Source organism: Calonectris borealis, chromosome 9 (genome assembly GCF_964195595.1).
Source record: "Calonectris borealis chromosome 9, bCalBor7.hap1.2, whole genome shotgun sequence".
Lineage (NCBI taxonomy): Eukaryota > Metazoa > Chordata > Aves > Procellariiformes > Procellariidae > Calonectris > Calonectris borealis.
This window is the reverse complement of record NC_134320.1, coordinates 25356654-25375459: the sequence shown is the minus strand read 5'-3', so window position 1 is coordinate 25375459 and position 18806 is coordinate 25356654. Positions and strand designations below refer to the sequence as shown.

At 44.1% G+C, this 18806-nt stretch overlaps 1 protein-coding gene across 6 annotated transcripts in view; it reads left to right on the top strand.

The window, feature by feature from the left end:
- The window catches only part of SERPINI1 (serpin family I member 1), a 61402-nt gene that overhangs the window by 14794 nt on the left and 27802 nt on the right, over positions 1-18806 (top strand). For 2 of the 6 annotated variants that reach the window (XR_012674696.1, XM_075157434.1), the window contains exon 1: positions 13334-13355. The exons of 3 other annotated variants lie outside the window; for them this stretch is intronic. Coding sequence is in view for 1 of the 3 variants with exons in the window: in XM_075157434.1 (XP_075013535.1) it covers positions 13338-13355 (18 nt within the window). In the remaining 2 variants the exon portion in view is untranslated. Of the gene's footprint in view, positions 1-11320; positions 11392-13333; positions 13356-18806 lie in introns of those variants that run through there. One more of the 6 variants, XM_075157437.1, reaches the window with a different exon arrangement.

Genomic DNA, 18806 nt, shown 5'->3' with positions numbered 1-18806 from the left:
TGAAGGGTAGGCGTGATCCAGGAAGTACCGATCGCTACTTGGTTATCGGTCAGCGCGGGTGGTGAGCAATTGCATTGTGCATCACTCATTTTGTATATTCTATCATTATTTATTATCATTATTCTCCCTTTTCTGTTCTATTAAACTGTCTTTATCTCAACCCACGAGTTTTTCTCACTCTTACCCTTCCGATTCTCTCCCCGTCCCATTGGGGGGGCGGGGGGAGTGAGTGAGCGGCTGCGTGGTATTTGGCTGCCTGCCAGGTTAAACCACGACAGTCCTTTTTGGCGCCCAACGTGGGGCTCGAAGGGTTGAGATAACGATAGATCTGACCAAAGTGTGTTAAGGCAAAATTGTTATAAGCATCCATTATATTGATTGGTCACAATGTTGATGTATTGGCTGTCAAAGTTATGGGGCTGGCTCTCAATGTTGGGTCATGTAATACCTTGCTTGCAGTATATGTTCCCTTTTGTGCTGTTTATCATTATTCGGAACTGGGCCAAGATTATCATTTTGTTGCTGTTTTATGAGGTGATAAAATCATTGGTCGTAAGTCTAATCTGGTATCTGTACTCAGCGCTGCCGTCATTTCTGTACCTCGGGAACCACCTCTTAGAAATTATTAGTAATTGCACTTGTTTCTCCTCGGAGAATGAATTTAAGGGGGAGACGGGATGGGACACTCTCTCCCACTTGTTCATCTTCCCTTCCATATCGTCAGAAACTCCTTTTTCTTCTATCCTCTTTACAAAGATGTCCACAATATTCCCTGAGAATTTTGAATATCCTTGGGATGCTCAAACAAGCATGTTCATATTGCTATGTCTCCTGAATGTGGTTCAGGCCTTGTTTAGGGTTAAACAACTATTCAGGAATACTGTCCAGAGATCAACCCTCAGGAACAAGAAAAGAGGGAGGGCAAGCAGCAGTGCCTCATCAGGGCGGGCGGAGCGGCGAGTCTCGGGGGCGGCTACAGACACGGTGGCTACTCAAAACCCCGCGACAGGCACTGCTGCTACTCCAACCCCCATGACAACCCCTGTGGCTACTCAAACCCCGGCAACAGTCACCGTAGCTTCTCCAACCCCTGCGACAAGCACTGCAGCCACTCAAGCTCCGGCAACAGGCACTACAGTTACTCCAACCCCCATGACAAGCACTGCAGCTACCCAAACCCCAGCAACAGGCACTACAGCTGAACCAGAGGACCAACCCTTGCTGGTATCCGTTGCCCCTGTACAGAAGAGGAAATCTTGGAAGCGGAGATCAGGTCGTTTAGAAAGGGATGATGAAAGACCAGGGCCATCACGAGGAGGGGAGGAGGAAGAGGAAGAACTCATAAACGAGACGGAAACCACCCGATCCCTATCCCTGAGTGAGCTGCGAGATATGCGGAAAGATTTCGGCCGTCGTCCAGGCGAGCATATTGTTACCTGGCTGCTCCGATGCTGGGATAATGGGGCCAGTAGCCTGGAATTGGAGGGGAAGGAAGCCAAACAGCTGGGATCCCTTGCTAGGGAAGGAGGCATTGACAAAGCAATTGGAAAAGGGACACAGGTCCTCAGCCTCTGGAGGCGACTGCTGTCAGGCGTGAAGGAAAGGTATCCCTTCAAGGAAGATGTTATATATCGCCTAGGCAAATGGACCACTATGGAGAGAGGTATCCAGTACCTGAGAGAATTAGGCGTGCTGGAGGTGGTTTATAGTGACCTGAACGACGACCAAACGCCCAAAGATCCAGATGACGTCCAGTGCACGCGACCCATGTGGCGGAAGTTGGTACGGAGCGCACCAGCATCGTATGCCAGTTCGTTGGCAGTACTGTGCTGGAAAGAGGAAGAAGCACCAACGGTGGATGAGGTGGTTAGCAGACTTCGGGATTTTGAAGAAACTATCTCCTCCTCCCTTGTCTCGGCTGTAGAGAAACTGTCCCGAGAGGTCCAGCAACTCAAAGACAATAGGTCCTATTCTCCACCTGTACGGACCAGTATCTCAGCCATTAGGAGTCAGCGTTTTACTCCTCAAGAGAGAAGATATCGAAAGTACACACCACGGGGCACCCTGTGGTTTTACCTGCGTGACCACGGAGAGGACATGAGGCACTGGGATGGAAAACCTACCTTCATCCTAGAGGCACGTGTACGTGAGTTGCAAGGAAAAACAATCACACAAGGGGGTTCTCCCAGGAAAAATGCTGCTCCAGTTTTCAGGAAAACCCTGTCTCACGACGGTCCAGTTTCCAGTGAACAGTTCCCCAGACAGAGTAGAAGGGCTGATCTTACTTTGGACTGTAATGAAGGAATTCTTGACTCACGTTTGCAAGAAGTGAGAAGCGGATACTATGACCAGAACTAGAGGGGCCCTGCCTCCGGCCAGGTGGAGGAAAGGGACAACCGGGTTTACTGGACTGTGTGGATTCGATGGCCTGGCACATCAGAGCCACAGGAGTATAAGGCTCTCGTAGACACCGGTGCACAGTGCACCCTGATGCCATCAGGCTATAAAGGGGCAGAACCCATTTGTATTTCTGGAGTGACAGGGGGATCCCAAGAGTTAACTGTATTGGAGGCCGAAGTGAGCCTGACCGGGAACGAGTGGCAGAAGCACCCCATTGTGACTGGCCCAGAGGCTCCGTGCATCCTTGGCATAGACTACCTCAGGAGAGGGTATTTCAAGGACCCAAAAGGGTATCGGTGGGCTTTTGGTATAGCTGCCCTGGAGACGGAGGAAATTAAGCAGCTGTCCACCTTGCCCGGTCTCTCAGAGGACCCTTCTGTTGTGGGGTTGTTGAGGGTTGAAGAACAACAAGTACCAATCGCTACCACAACAGTGCATCGGCGACAATACCGCACCAACCGAGATTCCCTGATCCCTATCCATGAGCTGATTCGTCGATTGGAGAGCCAAGGAGTGATCAGCAAGACTCGCTCACCCTTCAACAGTCCCATATGGCCAGTGCGAAAGTCTAATGGAGAGTGGAGACTAACAGTAGACTACCGTGGCCTGAACGAAGTCACGCCGCCACTGAGTGCTGCCGTGCCGGACATGCTAGAACTTCAATACGAACTGGAGTCGAAGGCAGCCAAGTGGTACGCCACCATTGACATTGCTAATGCCTTCTTCTCCATCCCTTTGGCAGCAGAGTGCAGGCCACAGTTTGCTTTCACTTGGAGGGGCATCCAGTACACCTGGAACCGACTGCCCCAGGGGTGGAAACATAGCCCTACCATTTGCCATGGACTAATTCACACCGCACTGGAACAGGGTGAGGCTCCAGAACACCTGCAATACATTGATGACATCATCGTGTGGGGCAACACAGCAGAAGAAGTTTTTGAGAAAGGGGAGAGAATAATTCAAATCCTTCTGAAAGCCGGTTTTGCCATAAAACAAAGTAAGGTCAAGGGACCTGCACAGGAGATCCAGTTTTTAGGAATAAAATGGCAAGACGGACGTCGTCAGATTCCAATGGATGTGATCAACAAAATAACAGCCATGTCCCCACCAACTAGCAAAAGGGAAACACAAGCTTTCTTAGGCGTTGTGGGCTTTTGGAGAATGCATATTCCAAATTACAGTCAGATCGTAAGCCCTCTCTATCAAGTGACCAGGAAGAAGAACGACTTTAGATGGGGCCCTGAGCAACAACAAGCCTTTGAACAAATTAAACAGGAGATAGTTCATGCAGTAGCCCTTGGGCCAGTCCGGGCAGGACAAGATGTGAAGAATGTGCTCTACACCGCAGCCGGGGAGAATGGTCCTACCTGGAGCCTCTGGCAGAAAGCACCAGGGGAGACTCGAGGTCGACCCTTAGGGTTCTGGAGTCGGGGATACAGAGGATCGGAGGCCCGCTACACTCCAACTGAGAAGGAGATATTGGCAGCATATGAAGGGGTTCGAGCTGCTTCGGAAGTGGTTGGCACTGAAGCACAGCTCCTCCTGGCACCCCGACTGCCGGTGCTGGGCTGGATGTTCAAAGGGAGTGTCCCCTCTACACATCATGCAACCGATGCTACGTGGAGTAAGTGGGTCGCGCTGATCACACAACGGGCCCGAATAGGAAACCCCAGTCGCCCAGGAATCTTGGAGGTGATCACGAACTGGCCAGAAGGCAAAGATTTTGGAATATCCCCAGAGGAGGAGGTGACACGTGCTGAAGAAGCCCCACTGTATAATAAACTACCAGAAAACGAGAAGCAATATGCCCTGTTCACTGATGGGTCCTGTCGCCTTGTGGGAAAGCATCGGAGGTGGAAAGCTGCTGTATGGAGTCCTATACGCCAGGTTGCAGAAACTGCTGAAGGAGAAGGTGAATCGAGCCAGTTTGCAGAGGTGAAAGCCATCCAGCTGGCCTTGGACATTGCTGAACGAGAAAAATGGCCAGTACTTTATCTCTATACTGACTCATGGATGGTGGCAAATGCCCTGTGGAGTTGGTTGCAGCAGTGGAAGCAGAACAACTGGCAGCGCAGAGGTAAACCCATCTGGGCTGCCGCATTGTGGCAAGATATTGCTGCCCGAGTAGAGAACCTGGTTGTAAAAGTACGTCACGTAGATGCTCACGTACCCAAGAGTCGGGCCACTGAAGAACATCAAAACAACCAGCAGGTGGATCAGGCTGCTAAGATTGAAGTGGCTCAGGTGGATCTGGACTGGCAACATAAGGGTGAATTATTTATAGCTCGGTGGGCCCATGATGCCTCAGGCCATCAAGGAAGAGATGCAACATATAGATGGGCTCGTGATCGAGGGGTGGACTTAACCATGGACGCTATTGCACAGGTTATCCATGAATGTGAAACGTGCGCTGCAATCAAACAAGCCAAGCGAGTAAAGCCTCTTTGGTATGGGGGACGATGGTTGAAATACAAATATGGGGAGGCCTGGCAAATTGATTATATCACACTCCCACAAACCCGCCACGGCAAGCGCTATGTGCTCACCATGGTGGAAGCAACCACCGGCTGGCTAGAAACATACCCTGTGCCCCATGCCACTGCCCGGAACACCATCCTGGGCCTTGAAAAGCAAGTCCTATGGCGACATGGCACCCCAGAAAGAATCGAGTCAGACAACGGGACTCATTTCCGAAACGCCCTCATAGACACCTGGGCCAAAGAGCATGGCATTGAGTGGGTCTATCACATCCCCTACCATGCACCAGCCTCTGGGAAAATCGAACGATACAATGGGCTGCTAAAGACAACACTGAGGGCAATGGGTGGTGGGACATTCAAGCATTGGGACACACATTTAGCAAAAGCCACCTGGTTAGTCAACACTAGGGGGTCTGTTAATCGAGCTGGCCCTGCCCAATCAAGACTCTTACGTACTGTAGATGGAGATAAAGTCCCTGTCGTGCATATGAGAAATATGCTGGGGAAGACAGTCTGGGTTACTCCTGCCTCTGGCAAGGGAAAACCCATCCGTGGGATTGCTTTTGCTCAAGGACCTGGGTGCACTTGGTGGGTGATGCGAAAGGATGGGCAAGTCCGGTGTGTACCTCAAGGGGATTTGATTTTGGGTGAAAATAGCCAATGAACTGAATTTTATAATGTCAATTGTTATATGATACTGTATATCATTATTTCTATGGTTGCTATCAATGGTATAGCAGTGAAAATCACCCAGATTAATGAAGAATGAACTAACTCCGATGAAACCGAGCAAAGTGCAACGATGATAGAACTGAACGAGTGCAGCAGTACCGAAATGAGAACTGGCTTCAGGATGCAACAGCCCAACACCACACACCATCCTTCTGGCCCTGAAAGACTGTTATGACAGATGGAGCCCAAAGTTGTGGACTAAAAGAACTCAATGGACATTTATATATATATTTATGTGTATATATGTATGTATATGTATTATATGTATATATGTATGTATATGTATTATATATGTATATATATAAAAAAGATAGTGATGATTAATTGAAAGGTATTGAAAAATGTGAGACCTAAGCATAACGTAAATGGTATGGAATAAGGGGTGGATACTGTCCTGGTTTCGGCTGGGATAGGGTTAAATTTCTTCCTAGTGCTGTGTTTTGGATTTAGTACAAGGAGAATGTTGATAACACACTGATGTTTTCAGTTGTTGCTAAGTGCCCTCCTAGTCCAAGGACAGCTCCCGTGCCTACTGACTGAGCTAGGTACACAAGATGGGAGGGAACATAATCAGGACAGCCAGCCCAGCTGGCCAATGGGGTATTCCATACCATGTGACGTCATGCTCAGTATATGAAGGGTAGGCGTGATCCAGGAAGTACCGATCGCTACTTGGTTATCGGTCAGCGCGGGTGGTGAGCAATTGCATTGTGCATCACTCATTTTGTATATTCTATCATTATTTATTATCATTATTCTCCCTTTTCTGTTCTATTAAACTGTCTTTATCTCAACCCACGAGTTTTTCTCACTCTTACCCTTCCGATTCTCTCCCCGTCCCATTGGGGGGGCGGGGGGAGTGAGTGAGCGGCTGCGTGGTATTTGGCTGCCTGCCAGGTTAAACCACGACACATGAATATGTTTATATAGCCACAGGGAGATCGTACAGGTGTGAGCCAGTGAACGACGGAAGTGGACTGTTTCTTCAGTGCTTCATGATTGCTCTTGTTCATGTGAATTGCTTTAGCATTTAGAATCAGATCTAACATGATACAAACTTCTCTGTGTGGGAGAATAAGCAAGATTAAGACAAATTCAGCTCCCTGCATGTGGTGTTTAAATGGCTCATCATCGAGAGGATACTTGGAACAGCATCAGTTCTCATAAACACAAACCAATGAGACTTGAACAGTGATCCGCAGAAGTGCGCTTAAAGGCCAGATTCCACCTTCCAGGTGCAGCTTGAATACTGGACTCTAAACTGAGCTGTTTTGTCCCTGGTGAGCCAAGAGGGATATATCACCAGCTATAGGTCTCCAAGGCCAGGATAAGCAAAACTATTAGAATAAAAATGTGAATATTTTCCTCTTTCCCCACCCCACCCCCCTCAAGTAAAACGAGCCTTGGTTTTTGCCTCTGACTGAAGAAGCTGTATTTCTTTGGTTGTTGCATGTCTTCTGTTGTGGGTAAGATACCTGCACAGCAGGGATTGGTTTTTTCCCTCTCTGTCTTTCTCTTTCCGTTTCCAATGTTCCCATTTATCCCTTGAAACTGCTGCTGTTCCAAATATTCTCTCTGAACAATTTCAGTAGCACATGCAGGGCACTGCATTTGCTTCTTGTCTTCGTACCCTGCCAGCTCACCCAGATTGAACAGTATGAGGCTACTACTGTTTCCATTTTTTCTTTTCTTTTTTTTTTTTTTTTAAGCTTATGGATAAGTTTATGGATGCTTATGAAGAACAAGAGGGAGAAGGACTTCAGTGATGGTATGGAGAAAAAAATGAGGATTTTAGTGGCAATTCTGTCCACTATGCCATGCTAGCTGGTTTTTCCTCCTGTACAGATACTATGTGAGTTGATCAGTTGCCTATATTGGTGTCTGTAATCGGGCAGAGGCCCTGGTTGCTTTCCTTTCTTTTTTTTTTTTTTTGTGGTTGGTTGGTTGGTTTTGTGTGGGTGGGTTTTTTTTCTTGTTGTTTTTAGATATTTGCAGAGCTGCTCTCAAGTGGAAGCAATATCAAATTGGACTTCTGGATAAGAGAGACAAATGAAAATATTCAAAAATATGTGAAAACTACTAGCAGAGCAGATAGCAATGATGCTGAAGCCTAAGAGGCAAGAATTGGAAAAATTGGAATTGGCCTTAGGGCAGGAGGAAGGAGTTTAATTTTCTTCTCCACATGGTCTTCTTCCTTTGGGAAGATCAGTGATCAGCATCCTTCACATCAAAAAGAAATCCTTATCATATGGCTTATTTGGAGTTTTCAACTGTGTGAAATACAGAGTGAAAAATCCTGCTACTAGCTGAATTTTGCATCCAGATTATTCCATAGTTTTTAGGAGAAAGGTCTTTATTTTGTAACAGATGTCATGCTGTTATCTTAGAGAAATATTTGAAGTGGTGAAGCTTAGATAGTAGTGCTAAATTTTTCTCTCAGTGTTACTGATTTTGATGAAATGTACTTGTTGCTGGTTCAGAAGTAAACACCCTCTGAGTGACTCTTCTTTCTCGTCCTTTTGTCTCTGAAGTTTTTGTGCAAGACCAGCTTTACAGGCTGTTTTCATTTTGATTTTTGTATCGACTGTGGCTCTGTTGGTCAGGCTCAGCACACTTGCCAAAACAGCTCTTTCAATTCATTTTAAAAACAGTCTTTCATAGGTCCTGCCTGGCTTCGGCTGCTGTGCCAGGACAGCTCAATTAACTGGATGGTAATGGCCCGGCCACCTCTGCCAGCACGGTCCCCTGGCTGGCTCCAGCGCCGCTGCCAGCACGGAGGGTGCCAGGGCTGCCGGGGTGGCGGGGGGAGCTCTGCTGGCATGCTGCTGTGCTCCAGGGATGGCGTGGGCCAGCGTTTAATTCCGCTCTGTTGCTGGCTGTCAGGACTGCGGCTGTCATGACAGTCTGTCTGATATATGCAGTTGCTTCTAAGAGTAATTGTAGCTGGCTGGAAGCTCACCAGTGGCTGCGGCTACTGCGGTCTTGCATCTTCCACAGAAGTGGACTATGAAGCTGAGAAGCGTTTGAGAAACAATGTCTGTGCATTATAAATAACAATCCTCGTAATGATGAATTGCCGTTTGTAATTAATCGGGGGTATAACATCTACTTTTAATGCTAGGGTTAATTATTTTTTTTTTCTAAAGCAATCTGTATATCTTATTACTGTACTGTAAGAAACTAATTCTGATCTGAGTAGTGTTAACATAAGTGAATAATAACTCTCCTGGCAATAGTGACATTACCTACATGTAAATGGAGCCCAGTGTTGATTGCAGGTCTGAAGCCAATATTGTTTTGTAGGAAAGCAAGCTGTTTTGGATGTCACACTTGTATTCAGTTTATGAAGGGATAGACTCGTTTTCTGAAATCGTGATACATTTTAATTAACTTTCTTCATCTTCTTGACAGTTACATCCATAGCCTGATCTTTTTTTTTCTGAAGTCCTTGTGAAGGAAGCTGAACAATGTATTGAAGAAGTTAACTTCTGCTCTGAACTTTTGAAACACTGTTTCCCAGCTAATATATACCTTGTCTATTTAGTTATTTTGGGGTGATTTGAAGACTATCATTCCTCATTGCATTTTGTTAAAAACATTTAAAAATTTTCCTGAGTTGGTTGATAGGCTTTTGAAATGCATTCAGCAAGTCTCCTCCAAAGAGACACAATTTTAAGGTACTTTTGATGCAGTATTCCCTATTAATCACTGAATAGTGAAGGGCTCCTGTTCTGTCCTTGTTTATCCCTAATTAGTTGTGCCCTTCAGTCCTTTAACTTTTGAAGGTTTAAAATTGGCTGTGAGGGCTTGCATAATGCCAGGCAAAGTAATGTGACATATCTCAAGTGACTTTATGCATAAATACAGAGTTGCAAGAAAAAGTGTATGGCACTTGAAACATTGTATTCCAAACTCACTTGCTGTAAATGCTTTCACAAAATGTATTATTAATATTTTTTGGTTCTGCTGAAACTGTAATATCGTAATGCATTACAGCAATGTCTGTGACATAAGTGACAGCTTTCATCACTTATAAAACTACGCTCCAGTACATGCAGTAACGTCGCCTTTAGACTTAAACTGCAATGATTGCATCTGGCAGTTGCATATGGTGAAACTTAGCTACTGCCCTTTTAATTAAATTATAGTTGGGAGCTTGCTTCTGGGAGCTTGCTGATCAACTGAATTTCACAGTAAAATAACAGAAATGTGACTTATTGTAAGTAAGGGAATTTGCAGTACATGCAAGAGCAGGCAAGAAGTTGTTCTTGTATCTAAATTAATTGACTGCAGTGTGCCATCTCTGCTGCTTCTGATAGAAAACAACTACTACAGAATCAGATCACACCCTTCCTCTCCCTTCCTTTCCCAAACCACCCTAAGGAAATCGGAGGAAGGAAAAATAATGCTACTGTCTCTTTTGTCATCTCCCTAGATGGTTGCACTGCGAGTGGAGTACTACGTTGGCCTTTTCATTCTGTATTGGGTTCGCATGGCAGGGTTTTGGTAGCAGGGGGGGCTACAGGGGTGGCTTCTGTGAGAAGCTGCTAGAAGCTTCCCCTGTTTCCGATAGAGCCAATGCCAGCCGGCTCCAAGACGGACCTGCCGCTGGCCAAGGCTGAGCCCGTCAGCGACAGTGGTTGCGCTCTGTGATAACATATTTAAGAAGGGGGAAAAAACTGTGCAACTGCAGCTGAAGAGAGGAGTGAGGATATGTGAGAGGAACAACCCTGCAGGCACCAAGGTCAGTGAAGAAGGAGGGGAAGGAGGTGCTCCAGGCACCGGAGCAGAGATTCCCCTGCAGCCCGTGGTGAAGACCATGGTGAGGCAGGCTGTCCCACTGCAGCCCACAGAGGTCCACGGTGGAGCAGATACCCACCTGCAGCCCGTGGAGGACTCCACGCTGGAGCAGGTGGATGCCCGAAAGAGGCTGTGATCCTGTGGAAAGCCTGCGCTGGAGCAGACTCCTGGCAGGACCTGTGGCCTCGTGGAGAGAGGAGCCCATGCTGGAGCAGGTTTTCTGGCAGGACTTGTGATCCTGCGGGGGACCCATTCTGGAGCAGTCTGTTCCTGAAGGACTGCACCCCGTGGAAGGGACCCACGCTGGAGCAGTTCGTGAAGAACTGCAGCCCGTGGGAAGGACTCATGTTGGAGAAGTTTGTGGAGAACTGTCTCCCGTGGGAGGGACCCCACGCTGGAGCAGGGGAAGAGTGTGAGGAGTCCTCCCCCTGAGGAATAAGGAGCAGCAGAGACAACGTGTGATGAACTGATTGCAACCGCCATTCCACATCCCCCTGTGCCACTCAGGGGGAGGAGGTAGAGAAATCGGGAATGAAGTTAAGCCTGGCAAGAAGGGAGAGGTAGGGGGAAGGTGTTTTAAGATTTGGTTTTATTTCTCATTACCCTACTCTGATTTGATTGGTAATAAATTAAACTAATTTCCCCAAGTTGAGTCTGTTTTGCCTGTGCCAGTAATTGGTGAATGATGTCTCTCTGCCCTTATCTCAACCCACGAACCTTTCATTATATTTTCTCTCCCCTGTCCAGCTGAGGAGGGGGAGTGACGGAGCGGCTTTGGTGGGCACCTGACGTCCAGCCAGGGTCAACCCACCACACATTCAAAAGAAAAAAAAATTCCAAAAGTAGAACTTGTCAAAATTGGTTTTTGAGAGCTTCTAACTAAGACCAACTTCACCTCCTGTGTCTAGGCATTGTCCCTCCTTCCATAGTGAAATCGGTCCTAAGAGGAGGTTCCCACTGCTGGGCTCTCAGGTCTAAGGTAAGGCAACTTTGAGGCACCCATATGGACCTTTCTGCTTGTGTCTCACTCTGTTCTTGTGGGAAATCCAGCCATTTCACTTCTGAATAGAAGAAGATGCCCCAAATTTTAAACTCTTACTGCAAAATGTAAAACAAAGAAGTTGTTGAGATCCAGTCACTGTTTTGATGGCATATAAAGTTTTGATTTGTTAGTCAAATAGTATACACAGAAAGCTGTCTAATATCAAAAAAAGCATAACTGATGCTTCTGAAGTGAAACACACTGATTCTTTCAGCCAGTTCTACTCTTGTCAATAGTGAATCGAGTTCAGCATCTTCACCACAAGACCAATGTGCGTGGGAGTGACCTCATTCAGAGGTGTACAGGACTGACAACCCTCACTGAACATAAATATAGATGTGTAAAAAAAAATCAATCTGTGCCTGATTAAGCTGCTTCTATGGGACTTGACAGGTAGACCCCCCACTTTTCATCTGTTGAAAGCAGATACAATGTCATATTTCAGTCTCTAGCCTTGAAGCTCCCCCCAGTCAGGCTTTGTTGACTTTCTCAGAAGGGCTGCGTGCACACCCCCAATTCTGAGCCTTTAGAATCCCCAAATTCTCTAATACTTCAAATTTTCTCCTTCACAGAGCTTGTTTGTTTTGTGTTTTCTTACTTACACCTTTTACTTTGTGGGGCACATAGTAGCTGTCACAAATAAAAGCACTCTGCCAAACAATTTCTAAAATTTTTTTTCTTCTAGACAGAAGAAACAAATAGAGAAATTGTGTATGGATCCTCACAATTGCAGGCCTTATAGTAGTAGTTTTTGAAATAAGACCACCTTTTCTTAATTGTCTAGACATAGATTTAGATGTTTGCTTTAGGCTATTCAAATTTAAGTATTTTGGACATGGCTTCTCAGCATCTCTTTTTATTTTTTAATTGGAGCTGAGGGATTATGCTTGAGGAAGCTCAATTAAGACAACTTTGGCTTGCATAATTGCCTCAGCAGGTTAGTGACTCAGTGCCAAGCTCCATGAAAGTTTAAAAACGTTTGGGATTTAATGGTAGAAATTGTCAATGTGAAAGTTTCCAGTGTACCGTTTTCCTTTCAGGTTTTCTAGAAACTGGTATGATGGGGTCATTTAAAAAATAGAAATAAAGAATCCTGAGCGGCATGCCTTGCTGTTTGTTGGAGAGCAAGGTTTTGGTATGGTCCTAACACTTCTTATAGAATGACTCCTCTTTGTCTTAGTCACTATATACTAGAGGTTTATATACCCCAGTATTTGATATATTGTTATTGTGCTGCTTTCTGATGAAATTAACCTCAAGGTTTCCAGCTCCAGAAGGCAGTGACTCCATAATTGACAGATGGTGATAAAATCCAGTAACTTTATTACTAATGTTTGTGCAGATGGAAATATGGATGTCATTGCACATCTCTGAAACAAACAGATTCAAACAAGCTTAATGATTCTAGATGTGTCTGTAGAATCTCTGTTTGACAAGGTCATATGCTCACATAAGCTAAGGATAAACATTTTTTAGGGATAAACAATTTTTGCGGCACAGAAAATGTAAGTACATACCCTAATATGAAGGAGTTGACTTGCTGGCTAAATGTAACACACCATAGCTAGCATTTATGTGCCTGCCTGGTACCAAGAGACATGTATAATTTCACATGATTGTCACCCCTTCCAATAACCAAACCACTTCTAATAACCAAAGTACTTTGTAGATACCTTCATGAACTGCTTGCATTGTCCGTGATAGCCATAACTTAAAACCTTTTATGGACATCTAGTTATTCTCCCATTTCCTTGGGTACGTTCCTCTGGCTGTAAGCCATAATACCTATGAACTGCATATCTGTTGCTCTGAGAATTGGTACTTTCGTTTACCTCCTGTCATCTTCAGGCGGGCTCTCCAGTATCTCAACTCCACGTGTAAGCATGCCCTACATGGATTGTGTAAGTAGACCTTTACAGCAGTTGGTAGGATGTAGATTTCCCGTTTAGATGCTTGATTACAGCGGTTAGCCTTTGCACCGCTATCCCCTGTATACCTGCCTGCTTTCACTCGTTATGTAAAAGGAATTATTTTTCAGGTTAAGTCAACTCAGGTTATAGCCTTGTTTCACAGTACACTGTCTGTCAGTCCCCGTGCTGGAGGGAGAGAGCAGCTGAATGAAGGGGAGGAAAGGGACAATGAACAAAGTAAGCAACCGATGGGAGGAAGTGCCACATTATTTCTGTGGGATTTTCTAGAGGTAAAACCACAACGTTCCAGGTGTGAGAACAGTAACGCTAGCTGGAGATGCAATTTTTTGCCCGATCTTTAAATAAATAAAAATCTGAAAGGTTGGATTCCTGGACAAAGCAGAAAGGATTGAAGGAAACGATTCTTATATTGTTCTGCAGTACAAACTGATCGAGTGGATTTGTAAGAATCTTGAGATTTGCGGTAGCAGCCATGTTCCCCCGTTGCTGCAGGGCGGCATGCCCGAGGCAAGCCTGAACCAGTCCGGGAGCTCTTCCTTACAGCTATGTACCTCCCTTGCACATCCTTCAGGGTAGCCATGACAACCGCTGCCTGGTCCTGGTGAACAGCTAATGATCTTGTTAACTGCTCAGTGCATCTCCTCCACTCAACTGGTGTTCACTGGTTTCATTCTGGAGGGAGAGTTGTGTTGATTTTCTGAATTGTTATTACTAGTTACGCAGTCCCTCCCTCTTTGATATTGTATTGTTTGATAAGATTGCCAACAAGAAATCATCCAGAGTAAAGGTGCCTGTGGCAATTGTCATGTTTACTAACTGACAAAGCAGTAGTGGCTGAATTTCGCCGAACTTGTATCCTTTCATAATTAATCTGTCACAACATGGTACAGTTTTGGTTGGGTTTGAGGGGAAGGAGGAAGCACCCAGCTCCTACCTAGATACGTAGTGTTTTTTCCCTCTGACCAGCAGGGCTTGTTCCCTTAGTAAATTCATCTCTTGCTTTATAAAATTGTTCTCCCAGACTTCTGTCTGTTCCTGCAGATACTCTTCTTTACAGGAGAGAATGTAATCAATCCTGTTACCACGCTTGCTTTTCTTTTATACGCTGATCAGAAGGACTCAGCAGTTTTTCTTGTTTGTGCTTCCCACACCTTTGGTGTTTAGCTTGCATGTAGCCAAGAGTAATCTTTAAGGCAACTAATCTTAGTTTAGTCTCTGTGTGCTAAGGAACTAAGGCAATATATCACAGTTTTATTTTGTAGGTTTTTAAAGCTGTAAATGAGTTTCTTTATAAAAACCACAGCTTGTAAAGGTGTAAAAGACAAGGAAATTATAACCCCTTTTTTCAACCTGTCTGGCATGCATAAGGTACTAGAATTCAATCTTTAATTGAATTTTGGGCACCTTCTTACATTGAATCCAATTCTTACTGTTTCAAAATTCACGGTACTTCATGTCTGTGAACTCAGTTTGAGTTTGTTGATATGATATCTCTCAAAATATCTTCGCTTACAGAGGATGCTTGCCCCTTTTGCATTTTTCTGAAAGCGTATGTAATGAACTGAATAGTTCGGAGTTTGTGGGTGTGAGGGGGCGATGTTGTTCTACTTCCTCTTAGTCATTCCAGCCTTATGCTTGGGGAAAGGCAAGAGCTATAGTTAATCAGTGCTGTATTCTAGCCTATGAATCTTTTTCTTCAAACATTCTTAAAACTGGTGTTCCTTCTGCCCATGTACAGGAGTACATCTGTGCTGGCCACAGGGCAAATGAACAGGAATGCTGCCTGTGACCTGCTGTGGAAATGTGGTAGGCTGAATTTCGGGACGGATGAAATCTTTACAGAAGGTGTCTGAAATTTTGAATGAAAAAGTTAGGAATTGAACTAGCTGTGACCTCAATGCAAGTAACCACTGAACGACATATATCTGGAATCCCTCTTTTATTGTTTTAAGTAATATGTGAGGGAAGTGACAAAAAATAAGAAAAATCGGAAAGAGAGGAGTGCCTTCATTTAAGATGGCTCCAAGAAACTTAAACCCTGTACAGTGTCCAAAAGCGAAAGAAGCCCCCAGACAAAACAGACATGTCTCTGTACCCAGAGCAGAAACACCAAAAGAATCATGTAGGAATGTCAAACTGAGTGGAGTTGGTGGTCAAGTAAAGAATATGTATGTTAGGGGAGCCCGTTTACATTGAAGTTGTGGTAAAAGTCACCAAATAACACCGCACAGGTACAACTGTGCAATCATGTCTCATCTGGAGGTACAGGTGTTTCGCAGGTTTTTGAAGCGATACTGCATTGTTTAATGTTCTTTTTTTCCTGAGAACAGTTGCAAGCAAGAACAAAACTAATACGCTGACAAACCTCTGTAGCTAGCGATGATTTGTGATACACAATTGTTTTCCAAGAAGAGGCTAGTGCAAGGAGAGTATTTCTCTATTTACACTGATTCTTTGATTGCCTGGTAGGAGAGAGTGGTGTTCATGCATCAATTAAGATAAAATAAAACAAAACTTAGATTCTATCTGAGACTGGCCCTCAAATGAGACATTCGTATCTTTGGTCTTAACATCTGTGTGATTGAGGAGCAAAAGTGATTTTAACTGCTTTTTTTCATTCGTATAGGTAGCCAATAAATGCACAATGCATGCAGTAACATTTGAAACTGATGGTTCTTGATTTTTAAACACTGTTCAATGTGGACTTTGACTCCTTTTTAGCTGATGCGGTATTACTTAACTAGATTTCATTGATGCAGAACAGCGATGACAGATTGTACTGCTGATGACTCTGAGGAAGAGTCGAAAAAGACTGACTAAAAAGTTTGATGATACTCGTGGGAATTGTTTAACTTCCTCGACATACATTACCTAATGTTCAACTTCATTTCCTTCACTTAAAGTATGTTTGTGAATAGGGTACAGTCAATTTAAAAAATGTTCTCCTTACTATTGCGGAAACAAAACAGAGTGCCCTCAATTCTTACTGAAGAGAGATGCTGAGAACATGCTGCATCATAATAAATGCTCAGCTGTTCGTTGGATCAAGACCTGCTGCATGAAGAGGCATGAGGAAGCATAAAACCAAAAGTAATAGCCTAAAGTAAGGCAGGATCAGAAAAGCAGTAACTGTTATGACTAGAATGATAATTAAGAGCAGGATTCCCAGTTGTCAATAGAACAGTGTACGCTTGTACCGGAAGTGCAAGAAGAATTGAACTGAAGAATTTACCGCAGACGTCTCAGAGTAGACCGATAAGATTAGACCGTTGTCATATTGGCTGGCAAGGCTTGATCAGATGTCTGTTCTGTTTTACAGCCTTCTTCCCACTGACCATCTCCCACAGATTTTCAGTTTACTTCAAAACATCTTCTCTTATGTTGTACTCTTATTCATACACTGTGAGAAATTATGTTTTCACAAATATCTTAAGCGAGCGCTGCCAGCAAAAGAGCTGGCTGCATCCTCTGCCTATACCTGGGGGCTCATTCCCGCCTCCCTGGCTGTCTTCCCTGGACGTGTGTATGGGGAACGTCTCTGTGAACTCTCCTAGAAAACCTCTCTAGACTAAAAGTGATGTCGAAGAGGAAGAGGGGGGAAATCTAAATTGTTTGGCTTTAGTTCATTCGAACTGGGAAACCTAATTCTGCACAGCTTAACCTCTTGCATTGCCATCAATGGGATTTAAGCATGTATTCAAAAACTAAGTTTAAGTTTGGTACTTTGTCTTGTAGGAGCATTTCAGTATAAATCTTATTTGTCTCCATGTACTTATTCTATTTTCTGTCCAACTAAATAATTAAAAATATTATAACTTGATTATTTCACATGAGGAGCTTTTCAGGAGTGGTCAGGAAGAAAGATGACTTTGATTTGTATATAATTTTTTTTTAGCATTATCTGATATCAGATATTTTATTAGCATTCAAATAGTGTAACCTACATGTTAAGCATTTCATTAGGATGTATAAATTTTCCCTCTACCTCCCCTCTGCAATTATTTAAGCCTGTCTGGCAATAGCACATATGACAAAGATCAGTGATGGAGTGCTGAATAGCTGCCTCTGCAACTAAAAGACCGGGGAAATTTCCTTTTTTAAAATTGAAGATTATCTTATGTCTATTGTAACCTGTCAGGTCTCAAAGTGAGCTCAAACAGTTCTTGATACAGGGTGGGGAAAAGCTTAGCTGTCTGTATAATCGCATCTGCATTGAGCAACACAACTTGTTTGCTTAGATTAGGATGTGAGACTCTCCGAATTTGCAAGCCAGTTTAAAAGCCACGATGATGCTTTTAAGAAGCATCAGGAAAGATGAGCTTCTGCTTATCTATTTTTTTGAGTACCGTTTTTGGCACTGCTATAGACCTCCTGCGTGACCTAAGCTTATAAGCCTTTCTTGCCCTGTACAGCTTTTAGGATGGGAGACTAATAACTGGGCTCAGTCTATCAGTGATGTGCTGAAGGAAGTCTTATATTATGTAGCTTTAGGAGAGATGCGTGCTCTTGGTTTTTTTAAACAAAGAAATCTAGAATGCTCAGAATCACAAAGAAAACAGAGAAATCCAGTTATTTTCTATAACAGAAACCTTAATATCCTTAAGTCAATAATTAATAAATGGACAGGCTAAAAAAAAAATTAACTGCTATTAAGAAAAGCAGTTACTGGGGAAGTCTGTGGTATGTTGATAATGTTTTGGACAATAAAAAGATTGTCTCAGTCTTTATGAAATAAATAGCGATGGTCATGGCTCAGACTGAAGTGTGTTCCATTGGGCGGCAGTGAAGTGCTGGATGGTTCTATAAGCGTACTGAAATATGTAGTCATCAAGTAATAAGCACAATATGAAACTGGTGCTTTAGGATTATATGACTTACTCTGTGCCCTTCTTAAATAGAATAAGAGCCTTCGGTGGAGATTTTTGCTATCTTGCTAAGAAACAGAAAGATTGATCAGGTAGTCCAGAGAGATGAAGTGATGCCAGCATAGAGGAGGGCTTATTAGAAACTGAGAAAAGGGGCATATTTCATACATGTATGGAAGCAATCATGAGAAAAGAGATGTGGGGCAGGGGAGAAACAGGGCTCTAGCTACTGTGTCACACTAAGAGCCCATCCTTTTCCCCTGAAGCATGTATGATTGCTGCACCGGTTCATCTATTTAATGTTCTCAGTGAAAAAATAAACAAAAGGCTGATCCGCGGCTAGGGGACAAGAAGAATCTTAACTAGTGACTGCATCGGTTGCTGCCAAGGCACGTATGTGTACCCTATTGCTTTTTATATTTTCTCAGCTATAAAATGCAAGTAATAATGCTTAAATTATGTATCATTCAGTGTTGTGCGAGTTAATTAGATAATGCTACATAGTCTTTTGAAGATGAAATGCGTAATTATAAATGTTGTATAAAGCTTACTAAGG